This window comes from Balaenoptera musculus, chromosome 4, assembly GCF_009873245.2.
Source record: "Balaenoptera musculus isolate JJ_BM4_2016_0621 chromosome 4, mBalMus1.pri.v3, whole genome shotgun sequence".
NCBI classification, from domain to species: Eukaryota; Metazoa; Chordata; class Mammalia; order Artiodactyla; family Balaenopteridae; genus Balaenoptera; species Balaenoptera musculus.
In genome coordinates, this window is record NC_045788.1 from 10,682,045 (window position 1) to 10,707,172 (window position 25,128).

General features: G+C 38.3%; 1 protein-coding gene across 10 annotated transcripts in view; it reads left to right on the forward strand.

The window, feature by feature from the left end:
• The window catches only part of ANKRD28 (ankyrin repeat domain 28), a 175,245-nt gene that overhangs the window by 111,172 nt on the left and 38,945 nt on the right, over nt 1-25,128 (forward strand). For 7 of the 10 annotated variants that reach the window (XM_036851838.1, XM_036851839.1, XM_036851837.1 and 4 more), the window contains 5 exons: nt 6,650-6,720; nt 12,331-12,531; nt 14,075-14,162; nt 19,794-19,936; nt 22,833-23,045. In XM_036851838.1, coding sequence (XP_036707733.1) covers nt 6,650-6,720; nt 12,331-12,531; nt 14,075-14,162; nt 19,794-19,936; nt 22,833-23,045 — 716 coding nt within the window. The remainder of the gene's footprint in view (nt 1-6,649; nt 6,721-12,330; nt 12,532-14,074; nt 14,163-19,793; nt 19,937-22,832; nt 23,046-25,128) is intronic. The other 3 variants (XM_036851841.1, XM_036851842.1, XM_036851840.1) reach the window with 1 other exon arrangement.

Consider the following 25,128-nt stretch of genomic DNA (forward strand, 5'->3'; position numbering starts at 1 on the left):
AGTTGTATAGGAAGTAACTTTTGTTGAAGAACTTCTGTTTTAAGGACTAAATTTACTGACTGCCTAAATATAGATATTTTTATGGGAGCCATTCATGTAATGCTTATATTTTTCAAACCTAGGTTTACCTCAGGCTGTTTCTAGCATGTGTTAGGTGGTTAAATAATGTGTTGAATAAGGCATTAGTCAATCATTTAATTGGCCTTTTTTAGAAAATAAAGTTCTTAATAAGGAAATATGTGTACTGTGTTTCTGGTATTAAGAATTAGACCTAAAGTGTGTGACCTTTGAAAGACTGCAGTGTTGGTGTATTAGTTTACTAGGGCTGCCATCACAAATTACTACAAGATGAGTGGCTTAAACAACAAAATTTATTTTCTCACAGTTTTGGAAGCTGGAAGTACAAGATCAAGGTGTTGGCAGAGTCAGTTTCTTCTGAAAGCTGTGAGAGAAGGCTCTGTTCTAGGACTTTCTCCTTGGCTTGTGGATGACCGCCTTCTTCTTGTGTCTTCCATCAGTACATGTCTATGTCCAAATTTCTTCTGCTTATAAGGATCCAGTCATATTGCATTAGGGCCCATGCTAAAAAAACAAAAAAACCTCATTTTAACTTAATTACCTCTATGAAGACCCTGAGGTGCTGGGGTTAGGACTTCAGCATATGAATTTGGTGGTCGGGACACAGTTCAACCCACAATATCTATATATCCATAACACCCTCTTAAATGATACAGTGCACTAGCTTGGTGGTAGGGGGGGTGGTCTAGCATCACAGGTGGAAAAGTGGAAATGTACTTGCTTTTTGCTCATTCTTCTCCCAACCTGAAAACGGAATCTGAAGCTTTTGCCACTGCTTTTGGTAGACAGCCAAAGGAAAACATTATTTCCCGTTTGGGAAGAGTGCTAAAAGTACTTGGCTCCTGACCCAGCTCACTGTATAGGGACTATCTCCTCTGTGGCTTAGGAGCAGAGAAAAAAACCTATGCTCTGCAAACAGAAGTTTTAGAAAATTATTAGTGGGACTATAATTATTACAAACACATAGGAAAATAGAAATAATTTTAATAGCATCAACTCTCAGGTACTTCGCCTAGATCAGAGGCTGATAGACTTTTTATGTGAAGGGTCATACAGACACACTGGCAACTACTCATCTCTACTCCTGTAATGTGAAAGCTACTTATTTAACATGTAAGGGAATAGGTGTAGCTATGTTGCAGTAAAACTTTATTTATAAAATAGGTGGCTGGCAATCTGTGGGCTGTAATTTGAAGATCCCTGGTATTGATTATAAAGATATTATCTTATTTATTTAATGTTAAAGTAAGGCAAGGTATTTAATAAGCATGAAATAATTTATTCTGAGTATTTCAAAATAGGGTAGAATATTATCGCTGGAAATGGATCGTAGAGATCATTTACCACAGCTCTTATTTTACTGATAACTGAGGTTCAAAAATCAAAGAATTGGCAGATCTTGGTGAGTGATAGGGAGAAAGCAGGTGAATTAGTCTTCTTGCGGAATGAGACCTAGAGTCACATGGGACACTTGTGATTTGGATGCCTGACTTTGTAGAGCTCAGAAACAGGTGCTCCCTGTGTTGTTTTAACCTGGGGCCTAGCCTCCCTTGAGAGAGAGACAGACAGAGACGCGCATGGGCGCGCACACACAAGGATTATTATTACCAAAATGAAGGCGTAGGCATATGAGGAGCAGCCCCAGGTCACACAGCCTGCTGTTTACAGAGCCATTATTAGATCACAGGTCTTACTCCTGGGCTCCATCCACTGACCCCTGACTGCCTCCTCATATGTCCAGACCTCTCTTCAGCTGCATTGCTGGCTAGAGCCCAGGATAGACTGATAAAAGTGAACCAGATTTTTTATTTTTTAAAATTACTTTCTGTTTTATCTCTAAATGTAGTAGACATTTATCTAATTTTGGAAGAAATTTTACCTTAAATATGTTTTTTCTTTTAAAAAACTATTGTTTCAGAATATATTTTATATGTGTGAATTAGTAAATGAAAAGATTGGGTGAAAGGAAGAAGGTTATCTGGATTTTTCTGTATAATCTAACTGTGGTATCAAATGGATACAACCAAGCTGTTTGGACGACCCTGCAGTTGATTTTTGCTTGCTTGTTTTCTTTTTGCTTTTAACATATTGGAAATCTAATCACATCTCTGGTCGGGAAAGGTGAATCCAAATTCAGATATTTGATGTGATGTAGGTTCTGGCTGCTTGTTCTTCTTAAGGGAAAGCTCGGTTGATGTACATTTGATGGATTTGTGGGGGAAAGGGAGTCTAGTAAAGACAGTCTTTGATTTATACAGTTGGGCATAACAACCTTGGGTTTTTCTAGATATGCTGCTAGCACTCAGGAGGCTTTCTTTGGGTGTCAGTTTGCAGTGGTCATCAGTGACATCATCCTCAAATTGCTGTCTTGTCTTCAGCTTCCACAGCAGTGCTTCTCCTACCACAGGGTCTCCCAGTAGCCTGACTGCAGCAGTTGAGATGGCGCTGCTATTTTGTGTTCTTTCCTGTTTTAATGATTAGGAAATAGTAAAGAAATTAATCTTTTCTTGGTGACTTAAGATCATCCTTTTGAATCACAAATGTTATACTCTGCCAGGTAGAGAGCCTGTGATGATGCCACTGGAGCTGTTACATTTGGTTTTATTTCTCTCTAGGAAGACTTTTTTGTGTTTTCAGTGGATAGGATTTCTTTCTTTTCCCGCCCTCCCTCCCTCCCTCTTCCCTTCTCTCCCTCCCCATCTTCCCCTTTCCCACTCTCTCCCCCTCCCCCAGGTCTGTTCCCCTCCCCCTCTTCCTCCTCTCTGTCTCCCTCCATCCCCGCCTCTCTCCCTCTCCGCTCCCCATCTCCTTCTCTCTCTCCCTCCCCTCTCCTTCTCTTTTTCCTGTCTTCATCTTCTTTGTGGCTAGTTTTCAGCTGTTGGATTAGTTACTTTACTCTGGAAATGTCTTTTCCATTACTGGAATTACTTTGTAGTGTGTATATGAATATGTAGCTAATTTTGGAGCTCTCTGTGTGGAACAGAAGTCTGGTTACCTTCAGAGAGCTCACATGAGATGAGCTCTGGTAGCCTGGACGTCTGATGTGCACTGCCATGTTTATTGTTCTTAAGCCATTTTTCATTGTGCCGCCAACTGCTGCTCTTATAATGGACATTGCTATGCCATGTTTGTCTGTTAATATATAAAGCACATACTAATTTACCCATGTGGGCAGGGGAGATATTTGTTGTATTGTGCCCTTAGAGGTAGCTCAACCATTACTCACATACTTGACCTTTATTTTCCAAGGAATTGAAATATCTGATTAGTGTTACTAGAAGAAAGATGACTTAACACAATGAGTGTCTTCTGAGATAGGATATGATTAGATGTCTAAAATCCCATTGTGCTGATCTTCCTGCAGTTAAGTATCTTTAGAGTCTTTAAAAAGAGCAAGCCAAATTTTTTATCAAGTTGTTTACTAGTTGCAAGGGGCAGCATGATGTGTTCTCGTTAAGCCACTAGTGGATTATTTGTTATAGTCACTCATGTTTTTGACAAAATTAACTTTGATTTTGTTATTAAAAGTGAAGAGAAAGACGATTTAATTAATTAGTTAATTATTGTAACTTAAAATGGAAGAATGAAGCAAGCAGGGTATTTTACTTTGGGCTGCCAAATGCACCATAAATATTAGATTTTCTTCCTTCAGTTGTATATCTGATAACCCATTTCCAAAAGAAAGACAGACTATCTTCACCCTCTTCCTGCTTTCCAATTTTTTCTTTGCACTTGAAGCCAAATTCTTGGAGTGTTTTTTCATGACCACTCCTTTCATTTCCTCTTCAGTACATTTCACTTTTTGAATATGTAGTATTTCAGTTTCATTTCCGAATTAAAATATACACACCTTTAAAGGTATACAGCTTACAGCGCAGTTGCCTTTCTACCCTAGTTCCCCATCACATCATCCAGTTCTCATTGCCCCCCACCACCAATGCAAACACATAGGCAACCGCTGTTCTTAATGTCTTAGCTTTCCTCCAGGGTTTCCTTTTGCAAATGTAAATATAGATACTTAACTCTTCCTTTTTCTATGTAAAAGTAAAGAATATTATTCATACAGTTCTTACTTATTGCTGTTTTTACTTTTTATTTCTCAGATCTTTATCAGCACGTAGAGATCATCCTCATTTTTTGTGACAGCCACATTCTATTTCCTTGTTGGTTAATGCCTTGAATCAGACTTCTGACCCTTCCCTTCCTTGGAGGCCCATTTTCAGGCCTCATTCTTCTCTACTTCTGTCTTTCCAGGGTACTTGTGTCTTTTAAGTGTCTGTGACACTACCCTTCAGGCCTTAATGCCAGGACCTGCCCTCCTACTGTGCACATAAATACAAAATCATAGAAAGAGGTACAGGGATTATAGAGAACCATTGAAGTTCCAAGTGATAAATGGGGAGAAGGAAGGAGCCTCTTCACTGTCTCTAGGGCTCCAACTTTCTGACCCGTGAACATTTCAAGTGTTTGTGCTCTTACCCAAAACAAATGCTGACTTTATTGTTGTCAGAAAAGCCTCTTTTCACCATTTTGGTCTCCACAGAACCTGGCCGGTAGTTGTTCAGATGTTTATTACATGAATGTACCACTGTCTCTGGCTGGGTTTTTTGTTTTTTAATTTTATTTATTTATTTATTGGCTGCGTTGGGTCTTCGTTGCTGCACGTGGGCTTTCTCTAGTTGTGGCAAGCGGGGGCTACTCTTTGTTGCGGTGTGCAGGCTTCCCATTGCGGTGGCTTCTCTTGTTGCGGAGCACGGGCTCTAGGCACGTGGGCTGCAGTAGTTGTGGCATGCGGGCTCAGTAGTTGTGGCTTGCGGGCTCCAGAGCGCAGGCTCAGGAGCTGTGGCACACGGGCTGAGTTGCTCCGTGGCATGTGGCATCTTCCCGGACCAGGGCTCGAACCCGTGTCCCCTGCATGGGCAGGCGGATTCTTAACCACTGTGCCACCAGGGAAGTCCCTCTGGCTGGTTCTTTATTTTGCTGACTCCCTTTCTTTCTCCCACAGCTTTAAGCAATCTTGAAAGCTCTCCTGCTGGTTCGTGATTCACTGGCCCTGCCCACACAGAGTTCAGCTTCAACTGCTGCACTTGTGGATGATTTCCTACACCTGCCTTTCATTCATTTTCTCTCACATTCAGACTTATAAAATCTACCTCTAATGTATCTGTGCTACATGTACTAGGTACATTGGTTCATATGTTAATCTTTTTTGTTGGTTTTTGTTTGTTTGTTTGTTTGTTTTTTGACCGCGCCGTGCTGCATGTGAGATCTCAGTTCCCTGACCAGGGATTGAACCCGTGCCCCCTGCGTTGGAAGCTCGGAGTGCTAACCACTGGACCACCAGGGAACTCCCATGTTAATTTTTGTAACAAGGTATTAGGGGATCTGGTTTATAGATGAAGAAATGTAGGTTCAGAGGGATCATACAGCTAGTTAGGGGCCTATAGCTAGAGGTTATTCGGGCTGTAACTTGGAGTCACTGCACTTGATTATTACTTAGAACCTCACACTCAAAACAGAATGTAAACATTAGGATGTCTGAGTTCTATCCTTGGTTCTGCTGTAGTTGACTCTGACGGTGAGCTGCTTGCTTGTACCAGCATTTCATCATCTAGAAAGTATGGAGGTTGGACTAGGTTCCTAAAGCCTCTTCTCACTTAGCTAGTTATGATTCTAGATGTAAATCTAGGATTGCTCATAGTGCAGGACCTGTTGCAAGTTCCTCTAGTCCTGAGAGTCAAGGTTGTTTCTCTCTGTGTAGAGGGATCCCACGGTGTGCTGCTTCTGTTTGGTGGGGATTTAAGCACCAAATCAGTGGATTTTACATAGGTGATAGATTTTTTTCCCCCTCAAATTACATAATACACTTATTGTCTTACTATATGGTATATCCATTCTGTTAAGGAAAATTTGTGTCCATTGACTTAATTTTTAAACAAAAAATACATAGTTGATTTGTTTTAATTATTACTACTTTAGAACTTTAGGTATAACATGGAAAGACATGTGGGTTGGTTCATTTCCTTTCTCAATATTTTCCCCTAAGGTTATAGCCATTGTATCCATTTATAAAATAACTTTATAGTACTAAAGCATTTTTAATCATTACTGGAGAACTATTTTGATATTACTATATTGCATTATAACATGATACATTCACTAGTAAAGAATTATAATGAAGACTTTGTAATGGTCTACGTTTTATGTCTTAGTATTCTTATTCATGTATTTAAGTATTTGAGGTTTTTAACACACATTCTACATTGGGATCTGATTTTCATTTTGGATATGCTCTGTATAAAGGTGGCTTTTCTAGACTATATATAAAATGATGTTTCTTTGATTTTTAATAAAAAGAGCTAATACCTTACTGGATAATTATATCAATTAAAAAGGATAGTTTTGTTTTGTATTTTAAGGGTGATTTATTAGCAGAAAGTATAAAAATGAAGTACTACATTTTCAATTGTTAGTTATCCAATTTGGACTATATATAACTAGTATTTTCAGGACATTTATTTAAAATATTTTATGCAAAATATTTCAATCTATTTTTTTCTTCTTGTTGCAGGAGCTAGAGTTAATGCCAAAGACAACAAATGGTTGACACCTTTACACAGAGCAGTTGCATCTTGTAGTGAGGTATGAAATTTCTCTTAGTAAATATTTTGTATATAAAATCATTAAGTAGGCCTGCCTATGAGTCCATATTCAAATACTGTATTTTCAAAAAAGGAAAAAGCAACTGAAAATACTTAGACTGGTCACTTTACTTTGGAATTTGTTCAAACCAAGTTAATTGTTCCATTTTCCTTTTGTGACTAAGGCCTCTTGGAGAGTCTGAAGTGGCAGAGAATAGAAAACCCTCCTTCTGTACTTCTTACAAGAGAGCAGTTGTTTTTCTATCTTACAAATTCCTCCTTAAGGCTTTTCTCTGCTGACTGGTTCACAATAGCCCAATAGACGTGTTGCAGAGGTTCTGCTGGTTGTGCTGAAGAAATAATCTCAGCAGTGTGTAATGACTAAATAAAGATTGTTTAGGTGAACACTGAAATTAGTTTCAGAAACATTACTTGATCTCACATGTTGCCAGTTCTAAATACAATCTTAAAATATGTTAGGTGTCTTATGAGGAAGAACAATTCCTTTTTATTTATAATCCTGTGTGTCGTTTGACCTTCAAGATAACTGACATTTTGGGAGAAAGTTCATTTTTATACTTGTCATATCTTCTAGTCCTCATAACATCCTTGTAGGATAGATATTTTAAGGAACTGTGTAGTTAATAATTTGCCAGAAACCACTCAGCTGTTGAGTAGCAGAGATGACACAAATACCTGGACCCTCTTTTTTTCTGTCATTTTACTGCCTTTCTAAAATGGATTGGGTACTTTATACAAATGCATTGTGCCCAAAGCACCCCTTTTACCTATCTTACGATAGTTGAAAACATTTTTTAAATAATTTAAAATATAAAAGGGTGGGACTGTATAAATTAATGTTTTCTTCAGTTATTCAAATTGTGAGAGACGAGAGAGGGTGGCTACTGCTCCTTCTGCCCATCGTGGGGCCAGATAGTTCTGGAGAGAGAAGGGGGACACATGCCTTGGGAGGGTGTTTCCCCAGGAGAAACTGGGGGCGCTCCTGTCTGTTCATTCTTCTTTGTATTCCTCATTGCGAAGTACACCTTGAACCCAAAACGAGAGTTGGGTGAGTGAAGAGGAGTGGAGGAGAAGGTGGCTGGAAGGGACTGAAAATGCTGCGGTGTGACAGAGGCGGTCTGTTGACCATAAGCCTCTGGATGGGAGGAGGAGGGAGGGGACGGTGGTCCTTCCTTGGTGGCTACAGCTGGTGAACTGTGGGACTTGGATCGGGAGACACTGGCTTCAGATATCACCTGCCACTTTCTAGCTGTGTGATCTTGGGCGAATCTGGGAATTCTGAAAACTAAGACCTGTTATCCAAAATACTTTGAACTCTGAAATTCATGGTAATGTTTTTAAGTTTGTGGTTAGCCCTCTTGTAGTGAAGTTTCTTTAAATAAAGGCAGTTAAGGAAGATAAACGTTGCCATCATGGCAACCTATTGATAAATTAGTCATACTTACCTATTTTTGGTATGACTCTTGGAAATATGACTATTAAATTTAGTGGAGTTTTGTCACATTAAATCATCACTTTGTATATTTGTAGAGATTGTAAAACAGGCCAAAGATTCTTTAAAAAAATAATTAATGTTAAAGGCAGATTGTAGGTTCCACCCGGAGACCTAACTGCTGATTTTTTATAACTATGTACGTGGCTTGAACTTAAGGGCAAGCTGTAGGTTAGAAAGCAACAGATCCTAATAAGTTTAAGTTTAAGCTTTTCAACCTAAAAAAAGTTTAGGATTTTCATCCTAAACACTACTAGGGTATGTAGTATTACTACTCTTCTGCAGGATTATGGGAAACAGCTATAAAATGTAACCATTCCATAAAAATATAACTTCTGTAAACCTTGAGCCCTAAGGATTATTTTTCTTTTAAAAGGAAAATGCCATGATTAGGGAAACTGCTAGGAAACCTAGTCAAGGTGATCAGTTTCACTGGTGTTCTTTTAATTATTCCTATCATATCCTAAGAGCAAAAGAGAGCTATACTTACATTACTTACTTCATTTAATAGAAAACATAACCACAAAGGGGTATATAAAAAGGCAAAATTTTAGGTAGCTTTTGATTTATGTTTTTGAGATGCCATGAGAGAAGTAAGCTCTACAGAAGATGATTAGAGTGACTATTTTCTCACTTCTCCCAAGGACAGAGATGACTAGCGTCACTGAAGATGCATAGTAAGGAAGTTAACTCCTCACAGACAGTGGATGTCTTAAGGCTTAATTCCCTCACTGAACTTGGCTTTAGAAAGACTGCTTCGGGTTAACTATACCAAGTTCCTCAGCTCTCCTTCCGTGACATGGTTTCCATGCACCTGGTCATATTGCCTGGCTGCCTCATCTTTTCTCCACCACTGGTTTGTGACTGTCAGTCTTGAAGTGTAGCATACAATCCAGCTCTCCATACATGCTGAGTGTTCTTCTGAATAAATCAATTTCTGAGTATTAGGGCTTTGTGTCTGTGTGTGGGGGGGTTATTTATTTATTTATCTATCTGTCTATCCATCCACATCACACTGGATCCTCTGAAGGATATGCATTTATTTTTTTAACCTAACTCCAGGAATTAACATTTTAGTTCTATCAAGATAACTGAGTTTAAAATATATTATCATGTGAGATATTAGTGGTTCACCCAAACATTGTGTTCATTTGGAATGCGTTAACCCTTCTTTTCCCTGTGCCTGACCCTAAGCTATGAATACTCTTTGGATATAATTATTTAACCTTTTGTTATCACCCCACCCCCATATTTCTTAATCTTATTTAAATCTGTGTCATAGGATATTACTTGTCTGAAGTCAAGGCACACCTGCAGCATTTCTTACACATGCATACCCTCTAATAATGGAAAAATTGGGATCAAGGTTACTCTGGTAATTTTGTCATTAGTAAAACTGTGTATATCCTTGGTTATCCCTACATTTTTTTTCTAAATGCTTGTAATGTGTTGCTAATAAAATCTAGAATTTTACTAGGGTAAGACATCAGGCTCATTGGTTTGTAATATCCAGAAATTTACCCTTTAAAAAAATTGTTTTTGTTTTTGAATCTCCTGTCTTTAGAGAGTTCTTTAGTTTTCTCTGAATTTTCAAAGATCACTGCTATTGTGATATGGCACTGACGTATATTATTCTGAGTAGTAAATGATGGATGTATTAGTCAGCTCGGCTGCCAAACAAAATACCATAGACTGGGTGGCTTAAACAACAGAAATGTTTTTTCTCACAGTCTGGAGGCTAGAAGTCTCAGATGAAGGTCCAGCAGGGTCAGTTTCTGATGAGGACTCTCTTCCTGGCTTGCAGATGGCTGCCCTCTCACTGTGTCCTCACATTTGGTGGGGGAGGGGGGAATCTCTCTCTCTCTCCCTCTTCCTCGTCTTAGAAGGCCATCAGTCTGATCAGGTTAGGGTCTCTCCCTTATCATCTCATTTAACTTTACCGCTTTGTGGTGGGGGGTGGTTAGGGCTTCAACATGAGTTGTGGGGTACACAATTAAGCGTCCCCAGCAGTGGACCCAGGGTTCAAACAGTCTTAGTCGTTGTGTTTACAGCCTTCTTTAGGTGCCATCTTACCCACCCTCAACCATAAACTGGATTTATTCTTGTTTTTCTGTGAAACAAAAGTATAGCTTTGATTTTTCTGTTCTTGCTGATGGAACATAAGTATTCCACACACTTTTCAGAAACTTAAAGGTATGCATTGTGAATTCCAGTTGGAAATAATTAAGACAAGCCTGGCATCTATAGTATGCTGTATTTGCCCAATTTATCCAATTATAAAGTCTTCATTTTGTTTTTAATTATTTTCTAGTACATCTATTTCCCAGGATGGTATTAGTGTTACTCCCTAAGTCACAAAATACCCTTCTTGAGGATGAAGATTGAGAATCCTGACAGTGTTTGTACTTTGTTCTCCATGATTCTGAGTACATATTCCTCTGTGTATCTTTTCCCCTATGTTCCTTTTTCTTAATTGAAATATAGTTTACAGTAAAATGCACAGACTTTAAGTGTATAGTGTTGAGTTTTGGCAAATGTATACACCCATGTAACCTTTCTCCCAGTCTAGATTTAGAAGATTCCATCACTCCAGCAAGTTCCCTCATGTCCCTTTTCAGTCAGTCCCTCCTGTCCCCAGAGGCACCTCTCAATTGCCTGTTCTAGAATTTTATAAAAATGGAATCATACAATATGTACTCCTATGTCTTGACTTCTTTTGAGATTAGTCATATTGTTGTGTACATTAGTGGTTCATTTCTTTTTATTGCCGAGTAGTGTTTCCTGTATGGATGTACAACAGTTTATCTATTTTGCTATAGGTGGACATTTACATTTCTTGTTTTTGGCTCTTATGAATAAATAAAATAAAAAAATAAATAAATAAAAACATTCTTAGATGGGTCTTGTTAAAATTTCTCTTGGGTAAATAGCTGGATTGGAATTGTGAGGTCACAGGGCAAGCCTCCATATGTCTTTACTTAGCTACTCAGCAGGTCGATAGATTGATGGGCGTCTCTCCAGTCTTTTGCCAGCCTTGTGCTGGTTCCCATATTTCAGCAGTTCTGATTACTTTTTATTTCAAAGGCTATGTGCAAATCATGAATAATAGTATTTTGCTTGGTCTTCCTTGCTACTTTGCATAGTTACAGTTATTTTAGTCTTTTGAACAGTCTTATGTACGTTAGGTTTTTTTGCTTCATAGCAGACTTGAGATGAGTGATGGACAGGTGCTCTTTCCCCTCTTTACTGATAAGAAAACCAAGGGTCAGTTTTACTAGACTTGAATAATTATACCTTGTAAATGACAGAACTGAGGTGATTTGGTTCTGGTCCTTTTCATTTCATATGTAGTTTGTTGTTCATCTGCCAAAAATAGGATTATCACTGTAAGGAAAAAATTCTGCTACGTTTAGTTCTGATTATATTGCTTAATATTGATGGCATACTGGATTGCTTTCGATTTTGCCATGAGTCCAGTTTATGGATGTTTTGTGACGTTTTTCTTGTGCTTCTGGGAGACCAATCCCTTTGAATAGTAAACTCTTAATTTGCCTTGTTAACACCAACTTTCCCACCAGGTAGCATCACAACAAAGACTTCTTCCCTCCCTCCCTCCCTCCCTCTCTTTCACTCTCTCTCTCTAATGAATTAGATCCTAGTGATTTTTCATTTTGTAAAATACAGCATGTGGAATACTTTGGGAAATAGTATGTTTAAATTTTTATATATTTAATGGCAAAGTGATAAATCTACTTTTTAAAGCTTTGAAAGTATAAATTAATTGTATCTCACCATCTAGAAAAGCAAGATTAGTAATGAATGTTTTTGACGAATATTTGTCAGTATTTCTTGTACATTTTGATAGAGACTGATTGTTGTGCCTTTAATTGGAGGATAGAGAAAGAGAATGTTTTATTTTGATGTATCTTGCATGGCTCTGAGTACTGCCTTTAGTTCAAGCTATTTTGTTTTTTGGCTTGTTTATAGCAGGTTCTGCCAGAACTATTTTTATTTTCTCAAGAAATTTTATTTCCTTCATGTGTGTACAATTTCTAAAGCTGTTAACTCATTTGTCTTGTATATCTTCATATGTTTTAGGAAGCAGTTCAGGTACTTTTGAAGCATTCTGCAGATGTTAATGCTCGAGACAAAAACTGGCAAACCCCTTTACACATAGCGGCTGCTAATAAAGCTGTAAAGTGTGCGGAAGCTTTGGTCCCGCTGCTGAGTAATGTAAATGTGTCCGATCGAGCAGGGAGAACTGCACTGCATCATGCAGCTTTCAGTGGACACGGGGAGGTAAGTGGTATTCAGTTAGACAGTGATTCTCTCTCCCTGCGTGTGTGCCCCCCCCCCATTATTAATGAACTTGCCTATTTTGCTCATTTTTATCTAATTTTGCCTTTTTCAAACCCTCAGACTTCTTTTCATGATAATTCATGATATAACTTTCTCAAATTTAGAAATTTATTTATCAGATACAGCCCCTGCACTTGAATTTCATGGTCAGCCTGGGGAGACAAAGGACAACACTGCCAACTGTGACACAATGTGAAAAGTATGTTCTGTCATTGCAGGAAAGAATGTCTAGGAAGGCGGAAGAGTTTCATTGTTCTCCCAGAAAGATGGTAGCAAAGGAAGGTGGAGTGTAGAAAACATTTTCTTATAGTTTATTTTGAACATTTAGTCAAGAATTCTTTGATGACAGAGCATCAAAAGAAAACAATTTAAGAAAATTAGTATTTAGTTATCTTATACAAGGAGCATTGGTTAATGTTAGGTGTGCCATAGCAAAGAGTGGGGTTTATGTATGTACATGGTAGACTTAGGAAAGAATGAGACTCAGAGTTAGAAGAACCTTTGAGGGCAGCTTGTCCAGTCCTTCATTTTTGTTGCAGACACAGAAACTCAAAGAGGTAAAAATGGTTGGTCCTACTGTATAGCAGAGGGAACTATATTCAATATCAATTCTTTTCCTGTAGTAGAAAAGAATCTGGAAGAAATATATGTATATATAAAACTGAATCACTTTGCTATGTACCTGAAACATTGTAAAACTGAATCACTTTGCTATGTACCTGAAACATTGTAAAACTGAATCACTTTGCTATGTACCTGAAACATTGTAAATCAACTATACTTCAGTTTTTTTAAAAAAAAGAGGTAAAGTGACATTCCCAAGATTCCATGGCTGAGGGCTAGTCGCTGCAGTGCTGTTTTCACTGTTCTTCTCGGCTTTTGCAACATAAAGAATTCTTGTCTTTACTGCAGTTCAGGTCACTAGATGAGTCCCTTTTTGACATCTGGAATGCCCTTTCTAATGGGGAAACTATTGTAAATATGCTTGGACATAATGGGAATGACTTTTTTTGGTACATTATGAGGTAAGTAGACTGTGCAGTGACCTTCAGGTCTAATCATATTACGGACACTGCATCTGTGTTTGAATTAAATTTAAGACATTTCTGGGATCAGAATGCACTTTGAATTTTAATAACACTTTGGGCTACAAAAAGGAATAAAACCTGTTGTTAAATACTCTCCCTTTAGACTTTCCAGATTTGTGCTTAGTTGTTCATAAAATACCAGGACACAAAGTGGCATCTTTAAAAAGATACTGATGCCTGACTTCAGTAACCACCATAGTGAAACCTTTTTTCGTATATTGTCCTGTTGTTTATTAAATTATGTTAAAGCATCTTCAGTATATAGTCTCGTCTTTCCTTTCTACAAATGCAGAAATTCGGTGCCAGAGAGCTTGAGATGAGTAGTCTTCACGATGGATATTCATGAACAGTTCTGCTTCTGAATGTTGATGAAACTGTGTTTATTTTTATTCCAGATGGTCAAACTACTCTTGTCTAGAGGTGCCAATATTAATGCTTTTGACAAGAAAGATAGACGTGCTATCCACTGGGCAGCGTATATGGGTATGTGTTTTTTAAATTTATTTTTTGACATTAAGTATTAAGGAAAAGTTGGACATTTCGTTCTTGCATTTGGTATAACATGTCTTTTAGGATAGTGAGAAGTTGCACCATATCTGAGTTTGCTGCCCAAGTGTAACCAGCCTGGCAGTCGGGAGAGGTTTGCCAGGACAGGAGTACATTAGGTCCAGTTCTCCTGAAAGCTGTTTAAAATTAATTCTGTTTACTTTTAAAGGGAGAGATGTCCTAGACACAAGCTTGGGATACAGAGTTTAGATTGGTGTTTACTAAAAGCCCATTCTCATACCCATCCTGAACCCATCCTTGTTTGTATGGGAATATTAAGGTAGAAGTTGTGAAGATGTATTAAGAAGCCTGTTATCTTGTGCCAAGCACTGGGTTAAATAGGCATATCACGTTTGATTTCTACCACAGTAATTTCACAGTAAGAAACTGAGGTTTAGATATCAGCTTTTCTGCTTTTAACATCTTAAGGGAATTCCCTGGCAGTCCAGTGGTTAGGACTTCACGCTTTCACTGCCGAGGGTGTGGGTTCCATCCCTGGTCGGGGAACCAATATCCCACAAGCTGCGCAGTGCGACCAAACAAAGAAAAAAAAAAGATTCTTGGAAAGTCTTAGGATCTGCACAGTTGCAGTCTGAAACTAACAGAGCTCATGGGAAAATGGTCCTGGGGCAGACTGCTTAAAACCTACGCAACTCCACGAGCAGAGCACTAACGAAAGCATTAATGGGTTTTTGAGGTAACTGGGACAGCCAGGGAGGAGAAAGGTCAGCCTTCCTCAGGATACTTTAAAACGCACAGAAAGAACAGAGCAGAGATGCTGGCCTGCGGACGCTAAGACCACGCAGGTCGAAGTGGATCTCAACCTGCCGCAAAGCTTGCAAGTCCCGTAGGGCTAGGCTGTGCCTCTGGAAGGAAGCCGTGGGTGGGGCGTCTTACAATAGAGCTGAAGAACTCCTTGCTTTGCAGCCATGGAGCTCAGGGCTTTTTCTTTTCCTCCCAGCAGTCCATTCTGCTTCTGCTGTTCTTGCTCCTCTGACTTAGGAAAAATTACATGGACTGACGGACCTGCCATGTAGTGCTGGTCTCATTCCCTTGTGCCTCTCATACTGACTACAAAGACAGTCTGGCCCCTCTTCTCACAGGCATAGCTTATCCTCACTACTCCCTGCCTTTGCTCTTGTCTTTTCCTAGCTCTCACTTAAAATTCGAAGGTTGATAGAAGATTATTAATTTTAAAAACTATATAAAATTGTATAAAATACAAAAATGTAAGAAACCAAATGAACTCAGAGCAGTTGACAGTAACCCCAAGGTCCAGGAAAATCCTTTGCCCATCATGGAAATAACTCTTGGGCTCTTGGTGTTTCTCTCACACCAAAGGTTTGTGCCTCTAGTTATGTCATGGGCACTTTTCTTCTATCAATTGAAGGTAAAACATCCAGAAGCAAGTCTCCTGTGGTGTCCTAAAGTGCCCTCCTCGCAGCCTGTAGGTTTTCTGTATTTTAAGTCTTGGGGATTTTTCTGAATATTCTGGAGTAGCTTATTCTTGACAGTTCAGGAACAGATAGTCTGTGGTTTTAAACTATATACCTTATATTAAAAGGTTCACACATTAAGCAGAGGGTGTCAGGCCTTTTATCTCCAAAGAATTAAACTTGGCTAAACAGCTGTTTTCATAAAATTGAAGGCCAAGGAATTTTGTGGGTTGCCTCTAATTGAGCTCCCAGAGTAGCTGGGTGTGTGTATCTCAGGGGCCCTTGGATGGCTTTGTTTTCCTTGATCTACTAAATGTCATTTTTCAGGCTGATTGTGGATTGTAAAAGATATTCTGTATTTCTTGGACCTCATAGTCCATTTAATTTTTGAGTATAAACATTCAGAGATTCATAATTTTCCTTTCCCTGTCTCTTCCTTCCTTTAAGCTTGGAAAAAGAGGAGTATTGACACACAGTTTCTAAAACCATTCAGTTGTTTTAGGTGTTCAGGATTAAAAAGGAGCTAAATATATGAAAGTAGGGAGTTATTGCCTGGTCTATTAGACAGGCCTTAAGTCCAGGTCATTGACACCTCTAGAGAATCTAACAATATTAGCCTAAGAGACATTACATTATTGCATTACATGTCTTCTTGTAATTTATTTCTCACAGGCTGCTGTATTTGCCCTGACCTTCTGTCCCCTGGTTGAGGCTACCCTTACTTTTCTGTTAGGTTCTACCTCTTATCCTTATGCTATGATTGAATCCTCTGTTTATGTTCCCCAGCCCCACCTCTGTCCCCAAATGAACTGATCATTTTTCCCTCCCTACCCTGTGTTTGCTCCTACCATGAACCTTCATTGAAGAATCTGTTTACTGGTACTGATGAACCTAGTTGCAGGGCAGGAATAAAGAGGTAGACATAGAGAATGGACTTGAGGACATGGGGTGGGAGGGCAAAGCTGGGGCTAGGTGAGAGTAGCATCGACATACATACACTACCGAATGTAAAATAGCTGGCTGGTGGGAAGCAGCAGCATAGCACAGGGAGATCGGCTCGGTGCTTTGCGATGACCTAGAGGGGTGGGATAGGGAGGATGGGAGGAGGCTCAAGAGGGAGGGGATGCGGGAACATGTGTATGCATATGGCTGATTCGCTTTGTTGTGCAACAGAAACTAACACAGTGTTGTGAAGCAATTATACTCCAATAAAGATCTGTTTAAAAAAAAATTCATTTACTCATTCATCTTTTCTGTTGCCTTCAGTGCTTTTAGCAATACCCAGTCACTTTTTGCCTCAAAGTACCTTACTGTGATGACTTTGACATAGAGGGTACTAAATAAATATTAATTACCTTGACAAGCAACTCATTACATTATTTCTTCTTAAAGCAAAGCATAATTTGAGTTGATGTGAAATGGTGTTTTTTCTTCTTACTTTCCTTTCCATAAAAACTTGTGAGCATAGCTCATTTTACTTTTATTAATACATTCATGAACAAAAGAAAAATGTAGGGAATTTTCCAGATTCCTGACGGATAATGATTACATTTATCAAATTCACATTGCATGGATATAATTTTTTTAAAGGAGTTATTGACTACAGAATTATGTATGCCACGCATGTCTGCTGGATGCTGTCTTCTAAAAATACACCCAGATGAATTGAATGAAATCTAGTCTCCTTGGTAGCATCGTTCTATAAATTGATAAGGAAAACACATACGTATTCTGGCTAGGTTCCGCCTCGCTAGAACAAAATCATTTATTTCACTCTAGAACTTTCTTCCCTTTTTTCTTTTAAATAGGTCACCCCAAACTGGCTATGGAAAGGCCCCTTCTTCATGTTTTCAGTGGTCCATTAAAGGAATTTATACATATTTCAGAAATGTGCTTAAACAAGTATTTGTCAATTCTAAGATTGTAAATTTCCCTATGCATGGCACCTTTTAAAAACAGGGCTTTATGGGTCTCAGGAAAAGTTCACACTTCCTGGAATCTACATAATTAATATGATCTAAATCATTTACTTAGAATGATGTGTTGGTTTTGGATAGTTTTTCCATTCTGTTTGTATAATGGGCCTTCTAGTCTTAAAAATCAGGAGAATTTGTTTCTTTTTGGCATATTTAGTGAATAATATGCATTTGCCCGGTTTAAAAAAGCTATATTTATGTGTGAGCCTCCTGGGCATTATAAGTCCTGGTTTTTAATACATTACAGTAAACCCAAGTAGTTGTCTTTCTAGAGCCATAGATCAGAGAGTAATGTGTAATGAGAGATCTTTTGTACCAGTTAGTGCCCTTATATGATAGTCACATTTAATTTGGCACCTAATGATTTGACAGATATTCTTTTGATTTTTTCCTAAAGGTATAGTAGATATTTTTCATACTGAAATGGGGAAAAAAATAGCTGAATGTATCCTCTTTAATTGATAATTTATATATATGAACAACTATATCTACTTGATTCTTTATGCATCTTATAGACTCCTTTTTTCAAGGGGGCAAGGTACTATGTTTGAAAGTCTCGTTTTTATAGTTATTTACTTTATATACTCCTTCCCTATGAGAGGTATTAAAAATGGCATCATTAGCAACTCGTTTAATGTAACATATTTATTAGGTACCTATTTTGTTTGAAATACACCAAGAAGTAGAACATAAGAGCCTATGATATTTGTCTTTAAGGATATATATATTTGGGAACTTAATACATAAAAGTAATTAAAGAGTTTGTTAAATAATGATTCAAGTTTAAGATACATCACAAAGTATTATTATGTATGCTTATTAGATAGTATTTACAGGTACATTGTGCTTTTGACCACATAATGCTAGGCAACTAGAAGCCTTAGACTTCTAGGGAAGATAGGAACTGACATGACCTTCTTTGAGGATTAGTAACAACGGTTAGAAAGAAACGACCAAGCAGAACATTCCGTACAACGTAGGAATCAGTCCCATGAACAAAGGCACAGAGGTGGAAAGGCTTTTGGGAGGAGGAGAAAGCACTGTATAATCTAATGTGACAAGAAGTGAGGAGATAAGAAAGGAGAACAGTGGTTCTCCCACCTTCCAGTTACATGTCCCCCTTCCTGGCCTCCTTATGTGGTTGGGTGGGGCCTGAGACTAGTTCTGACTAATGAAAGTAGCATCCCCTGTGGACCAGAGCATTTAATTGCTGGTGTGAGACTGTAGTCTGTTCCCCTTCCTGGCACAGTGACCAAGCTGCCTTCAAATGGTGTGTCAGCTCCATGAATCTGGATCCTTGCGTGACTGAGCAGAGCCCTCTGGCCAAGCTATCATAATGCTAATGAGAAATAAAACACTAATTGTTTAAGCCACTGAGATTTGGGAGTTGGTTGTTAACCGCAGCACGTATAACCTAGCCCAGGGGTCCCCATCCCCCAGAACCGGGCGGCACAGCGGAAGATGAGTGGCAGGCGAGCCAGCCAAGTTCCATCTGCTGCTCCGCATCCCCCCCATAGCGCTGAACCATCCCCCCCATCACTCACATTACCGCCTGAACCATTCCCGCCCCACCCCCGCCGCGTGGAAAAACTGTCTCCCATGAAACCGGTCCCTGTTGCCAAAAAGGTTGGGGACTGCTGACCTAGCCTATCCTGATTGATACAAGGTTGTTAAGGCATCTGGTGGAAATAATAAGGAAAAAGAAGTTTTTAGCTGCGTGTTCTAAAGACCTGACATTTTTAAGAAATAAGCCCAAGTCACTCCTAGATTTCCACGTAGAAGAAGATTCCACAACGTAAACTAATGTCTTACATTAGACATGAAAAGCTAACTTAAGAACTGGAGAATGTATTAAAACAACCTTGGAAACAACAAGATCTAGGTAAAAGGAAGATTGCAGGGTTATCATTGGATAAAATAAATAAATGTATTACTTTCAATTATTAGTTACCTCTATCAGCATTTATCAAAATTATCCTGAATTCCTATTTTTTTCTTCTATCCTCTCTCTGGTTATAATGTGATTAATTGGTGACTTGTCATGCATTATCTAGTTAATTTGTATTGTATTTTTACCTGTCTTTAAAGATATTCAGGATTGTATTTCATATTTTCCATACACTCATCTTGTTTTTTCTTCATAAACACATTTTCAGGTCACATTGAAGTAGTGAAATTACTTGTGGCACACGGAGCTGAAGTGACATGCAAGGACAAGAAGTCTTATACACCTCTCCACGCAGCAGCCTCTAGCGGGATGATCAGTGTAGTCAAGTACCTTCTTGATCTTGGGGTTGATGTAGGTGTACAGACTAAGCAGTACAGAAGAATGGAGCATTTTGTGTGTTTGTGATTTTGTTGTTGGCAGAAGTTATTTCAAATTTAAAAGATGATTTCTTAACAATAACATTTTTGTCTTTTAATAGTTTTATGTTTATAGTCCTTTACATAATACACAGTGCACTGATGTCTGACCAAGTTATGAAGTTAGTCAAATGTATTAAGAGGTAAAATATATTCCAAAGGTGAATGGTTGATTGACAGAAGTTTTTCTTTTCCATCACATTCTAGGCCCTGTAGCTTCATTTCAGCTATGGAAACCAGCAGATCAGACATATTTGGATTATTTTCCTAAGTGACTGGGTTATTGTTAGTATTATTTGCCCAGTTTGTCTAATATTTCCTTTAAATGACTGTAGCTGTTCACATTACAGGATATTGGCCAGAGGTAGGCAGGAAAACTAGAGGCTTCTGGCCCATTAGCTGCAAGTGTTCCTTACTGTATGATCTGTTTGGTTCAGAGGGGTTGCTCCTTCATCTGAATATATTTGATTACGGAATTGGGATAGCTAAGAATACCTGGAGCTCCCACAGTCCATCCTTAAGGCACAGTTCTGACAAACTCATGTGGTCTTTAAAACACAGATGAGGGGCTTCCCTGGTGGCGTAGTGGTTAAGAATCTGCCTGCCAATGCAGGGGACACGGGTTCGAGCCCTGGTCTGGGAAGATCCCACATGCCGCGGAGCAACTGTGCCCGTGAGCCACAACTACTGAGCCTGCGCGTCTGGAGCCTGTGCTCCGCAGTGGGAGAGGCTGCGATAGTGAGAGGCCCGCGCACCGCGATGAAGAGTGGCCCCCACTTGCCGCAACTGGAGAAAGCCCTCGCACAGAAACGAAGACCCAACACGGCCAAAAATAAATAAATAAATAAATAAATTTAAAAAAAACACAGATGAAAAGCAGCCAAGTAGAAGGAGAGAGGGAGGTAATTTAGATCAGCTGCAAAGACAGAAAGATAGGTGGTAATCTGGTTGGACAAAGAATACGTGACAGAACTGTGGAGCTGGATAGCCTATTAATTTAATTTAAGGACTTTGTGAGGCACTTAGTTATTGAAAATGTAGGGATCAAAAATTCAAACACATTGTTAGGTAGAAGCTTGTAGAGTACAAACAGATGAAAGTTTTATTTCAACTCAGCACTTCCTATAGCTCTGTTTCAACAGAGTGACATAATGCCTTAAGAGACCCTTGATCTAGATAAATGAGATAGCCTTGTTTCTGATCACTGTCTCAAGTCCATTCTGGTGCAATTTTTAAAGCTTATGTTATTGACAGCAAAATTATAAACTCTGGTGAGAGTGTTCTTCAGAAAAAGTGGTCAGACTTAGAGCCGTTTAGTGACATGTGGCCTCCAGTTGCATGACTTAGTTTCCTAGAGCTGAAGTGAGTGACTTAAAACAATAAATTTAATCTCTCAAAGTTTTGGAAGAAGTTCCGAGGGAGAATCTTTTCTGTGTCCGCCACCTTTTGGTGATGAAATCTAGATAACTTGACTAAAGTTAAGTGTTGCATTTTCACTTCCTCTAATTTCTGTTACCGGAGATCTGAGAAAAGAAAATGTTAAATAGAGTTGTGATAAGTTGGGGCCAACCACAAGGTTAGAGGGCACATTCTCCACACAGGACTGACTTCAGTTTTGATGATTCACTAGAAGGACTCCAGAAACTCACTGAAAGCTATTATACTCACTGTTATGGTTTATTAGGCAGAAAAGATACAAATTAACATCAGCCAGAGGAAGAGACACACAAGGCAGAGTCTAAGAGTATCCTAAACACAAAGCTTCCATGGGCCTCTCCTTACAGAGTTAGGACTCCTTACTCTCCCAGCATCAGAACGTGACATATGCACATAGTATTGCTAACCAGAGAAGCCCTCCTGAGCTTTGTTTTCAGAGTTTTATTGGGCCTCCACTACATAGGCATGATTGATTGATCAAAATTGCTCATATGGTTGATTTCAGTCTCCAAGTCCACTGATACCAACAGACCCAAAGCCCCTCCCCTCCATCACATGGTTGGTTTATGTGCTGTGGTTGGCCCTGCGCTAAAGACCCGCTGTGCCTGATCCTACTCTCAGGTCCAGGGTAGCCAGCTCCCACCCTGGACAAGGACACAGCTGTCAGGTGTGCCATAGATTACCTCCCAGAAGACAGGAGCGAAAGTAAAATTCTTTACCACAGAAAAGTTATGTAAACTTTAAAATATTCATCCAATATATTTTTTAAGAAAGAGAAAGATAAAGAAACTTCATTTACATGAATTATTTCTCAGTGTTGACTATATTTTTTGAGCATATTCATTTTGGTAAAATGTCAGTATGTAGGCTGGAAAATATCTAAAGCCCAAGTTTGTTGCAAAAATGAATTAAATAGAAAAGGATGTCAGTCATTTTTTTAAAAATCTTTCTACTAATCACCAACTTTAATCTTTTGTCACTGTAAATAGCAGAAAATATGCGTGTTTTTCAATATATGTCAGAATTTTCAGTTTGTGTTCATTTTTCATGATTCTTAGAATTAATTCTATGATTGTCCCTTACCTAGAATGCTTTTAAAAATATATTATTTGTTTTCATTTTCCTAAAATATCTCTTGGAATCATTCAGTTTTGTCATGAAGTAGACATTGTATATATGAGTTATATTCCCTGAAGCTACAAAATCGTTTGACACCAAAATGTTGTTATGTTCATTATTTTTAAAGAAGTTTGAAATTATAAGCCATATCTGTGTATTTATCCCTGTTTGTTTCTCACTTTAATAATTAGATTTCAACCACAGTGTTGCTAAAATAGCTCACAACGATAATTAGGAAGACTGCTTTAAGATTGACAATTTTTTTCTTCCAATAGATGAATGAACCAAATGCCTATGGAAATACACCTCTTCATGTAGCCTGCTACAATGGACAAGATGTTGTCGTGAATGAACTTATAGACTGTGGTGCTAATGTAAATCAAAAGAATGAAAAAGGGTTTACTCCTTTGCACTTTGCTGCTGCATCAACACATGGAGCATTGTGTTTAGAGCTTCTAGTAGGCAATGGGGCCGATGTCAATATGAAGGTATGAAGTAATATCAGAATCCCTATCTAGTATTTAGGAGTTCACCGTAGTATCAGTAGCTACTAAAAAGGAGTGAATTACTGATAACACACAGATGAATCTTAAAAATACTATGCTGAGTGAAAGCCTTACACAAGAATATATTCATATTTCCATTTATATAAGGTTTTAGAACAGACAAAATTCCAGTTATATGGGGTTCCAGACTCTATAGTTGGGGTGGGGGGAAAAAGAGAGAACAATTGTTGCCTCTGGGAGGAGGGATTGATGAAAAGGGGGTGTAGGGGGACTTTCTCTGTGGTGGTAATGTCCTGTATTTTGACAGCTTTGTGTTATATAAATAAGTGTTAGTCAAAACTCATCAGGTGGTACATTTTTTATATGCCTCATTGCATGCAAATGTTCCCGTAGAAGGTTACAAATCAAACAAATACTGAACCCTAGTTAATGATACGCATACCAAAGTGTTTAGAGGTAATAGGTAGTGATATCAGCAGCTGACTTTAAAAAGCATCACTTAGGGACTTTCCTGGCGGTCCAGTGGTTAACACTGCACACTTCCACTGCAGGGGGCACAGGTTTGATCCCTAGTCTTGCATGCCACGCAGTGTGGCACCCCCCCCCCCAAAAAAAGCATCACTTAATTGCATGGGTGGGTAGAGAGATGGATGTATGATAATGCTCACATAGTAAAATGTTAGTGGTAGACTCTAGGTCGTATGTATATGGGTGTTCACTATAATATTCTTTCAACTTTTCTGTTTTGAAATTTTTCACAGTGTTAGAAAAATTAGAAGACTGATACAGTGTTTTACATATAAGAATAGTTGCTTTTTGGTTTTTTGGTCATTCCCTTTCAAGAGTGAACATTTGAATTTTAGAAATATGTGAAAATTCTGGAGCCAAAATATACGTACCTTTACTGCATAATTCTTTGGAAATGCACATGCAACCACAGTTTTGAACATAACTACTTCATAATGTATAATCATCATTTTATATTTTCCAAGATGCTTTCACTGATTGCTTCTGTATTAATTTATTAATTCATTCTTTGAGCACTTGCCAAACCATGTCTTGTGGTGTAAAGAAAAGAAAACCACAAAAAAAATTGAACCGTTCAGGATTAGTAAAAACATTGAAGTTTCAAATGTTTTCATAGCTTTCATTGCATAAAATTTCAGCTCCTTTTGTAGGTGTGATGAGCCAGTGTCTTTCAGACTGGTAGAGAAAGGAGTTCATTTTCTTACCTCTCTAACTTTAGAAAATCCTTTAACGATGCCACTGACCCACTCTGACAGCTGTAGCAGCAGCAAGCCCATCTATAATTAGGTCATTGCTCTAAATTGCCCCCTGCCAGCTAAAGGACAAAATTTATACATATCAACCCATGGAAGGAAAGGGCATGAGATATCATAAAGAACCCCTTTCTGATTAAAATGTCTCTTTTAAGAATATACATTTAAAGTTTTTAGTTCTCAATCAAATCACCTGCTAAACTAAAGTTTTATTTTTAATAATTTAAATAACTTCTAAATATTTACTGATAAGTTCAAACTGCTTATTTTGATTTGAAGAATTCCTGCTGTTTGGATAATCAGTGCCTAGAAAAAATATCAGAATTCTTGTGGGGGTGGGAAATTTGTTACTTGTTTCCTCAAAAGCCTAGTAATATTTTTTAATGAAGAGTTTTTCAAAATAAAAATTTTGAAATTATCTTCATATTCTTCAAACGAAAAGATCTCATCAAGTAGCTTTAGTCTCTGTGAGACCCCTTTATGATAAAGTGGCTGTAGTTAAAATTATCTTTGTTAAATATTAAGTATCATGGAATAAGAGGCTTACCTATATCGTTAACTGTTATGCATTTTTTAATTTATATGGCTCTGGGTAAAAATTAGCCTTTCTATTTTATACGGTGCCATTTAGACATGACTATTTACTATAATTTGAAGATAATTAATCACTTGCTTCATGTCATTGCCTACGTAGCTGACTCTAGTACCTATGATTATTTTTCAGTCTGTATTTTCTTTTGAAATGTTGAGATGAGAACCAGTTCTACAAGAGGGTCACTTGTAGT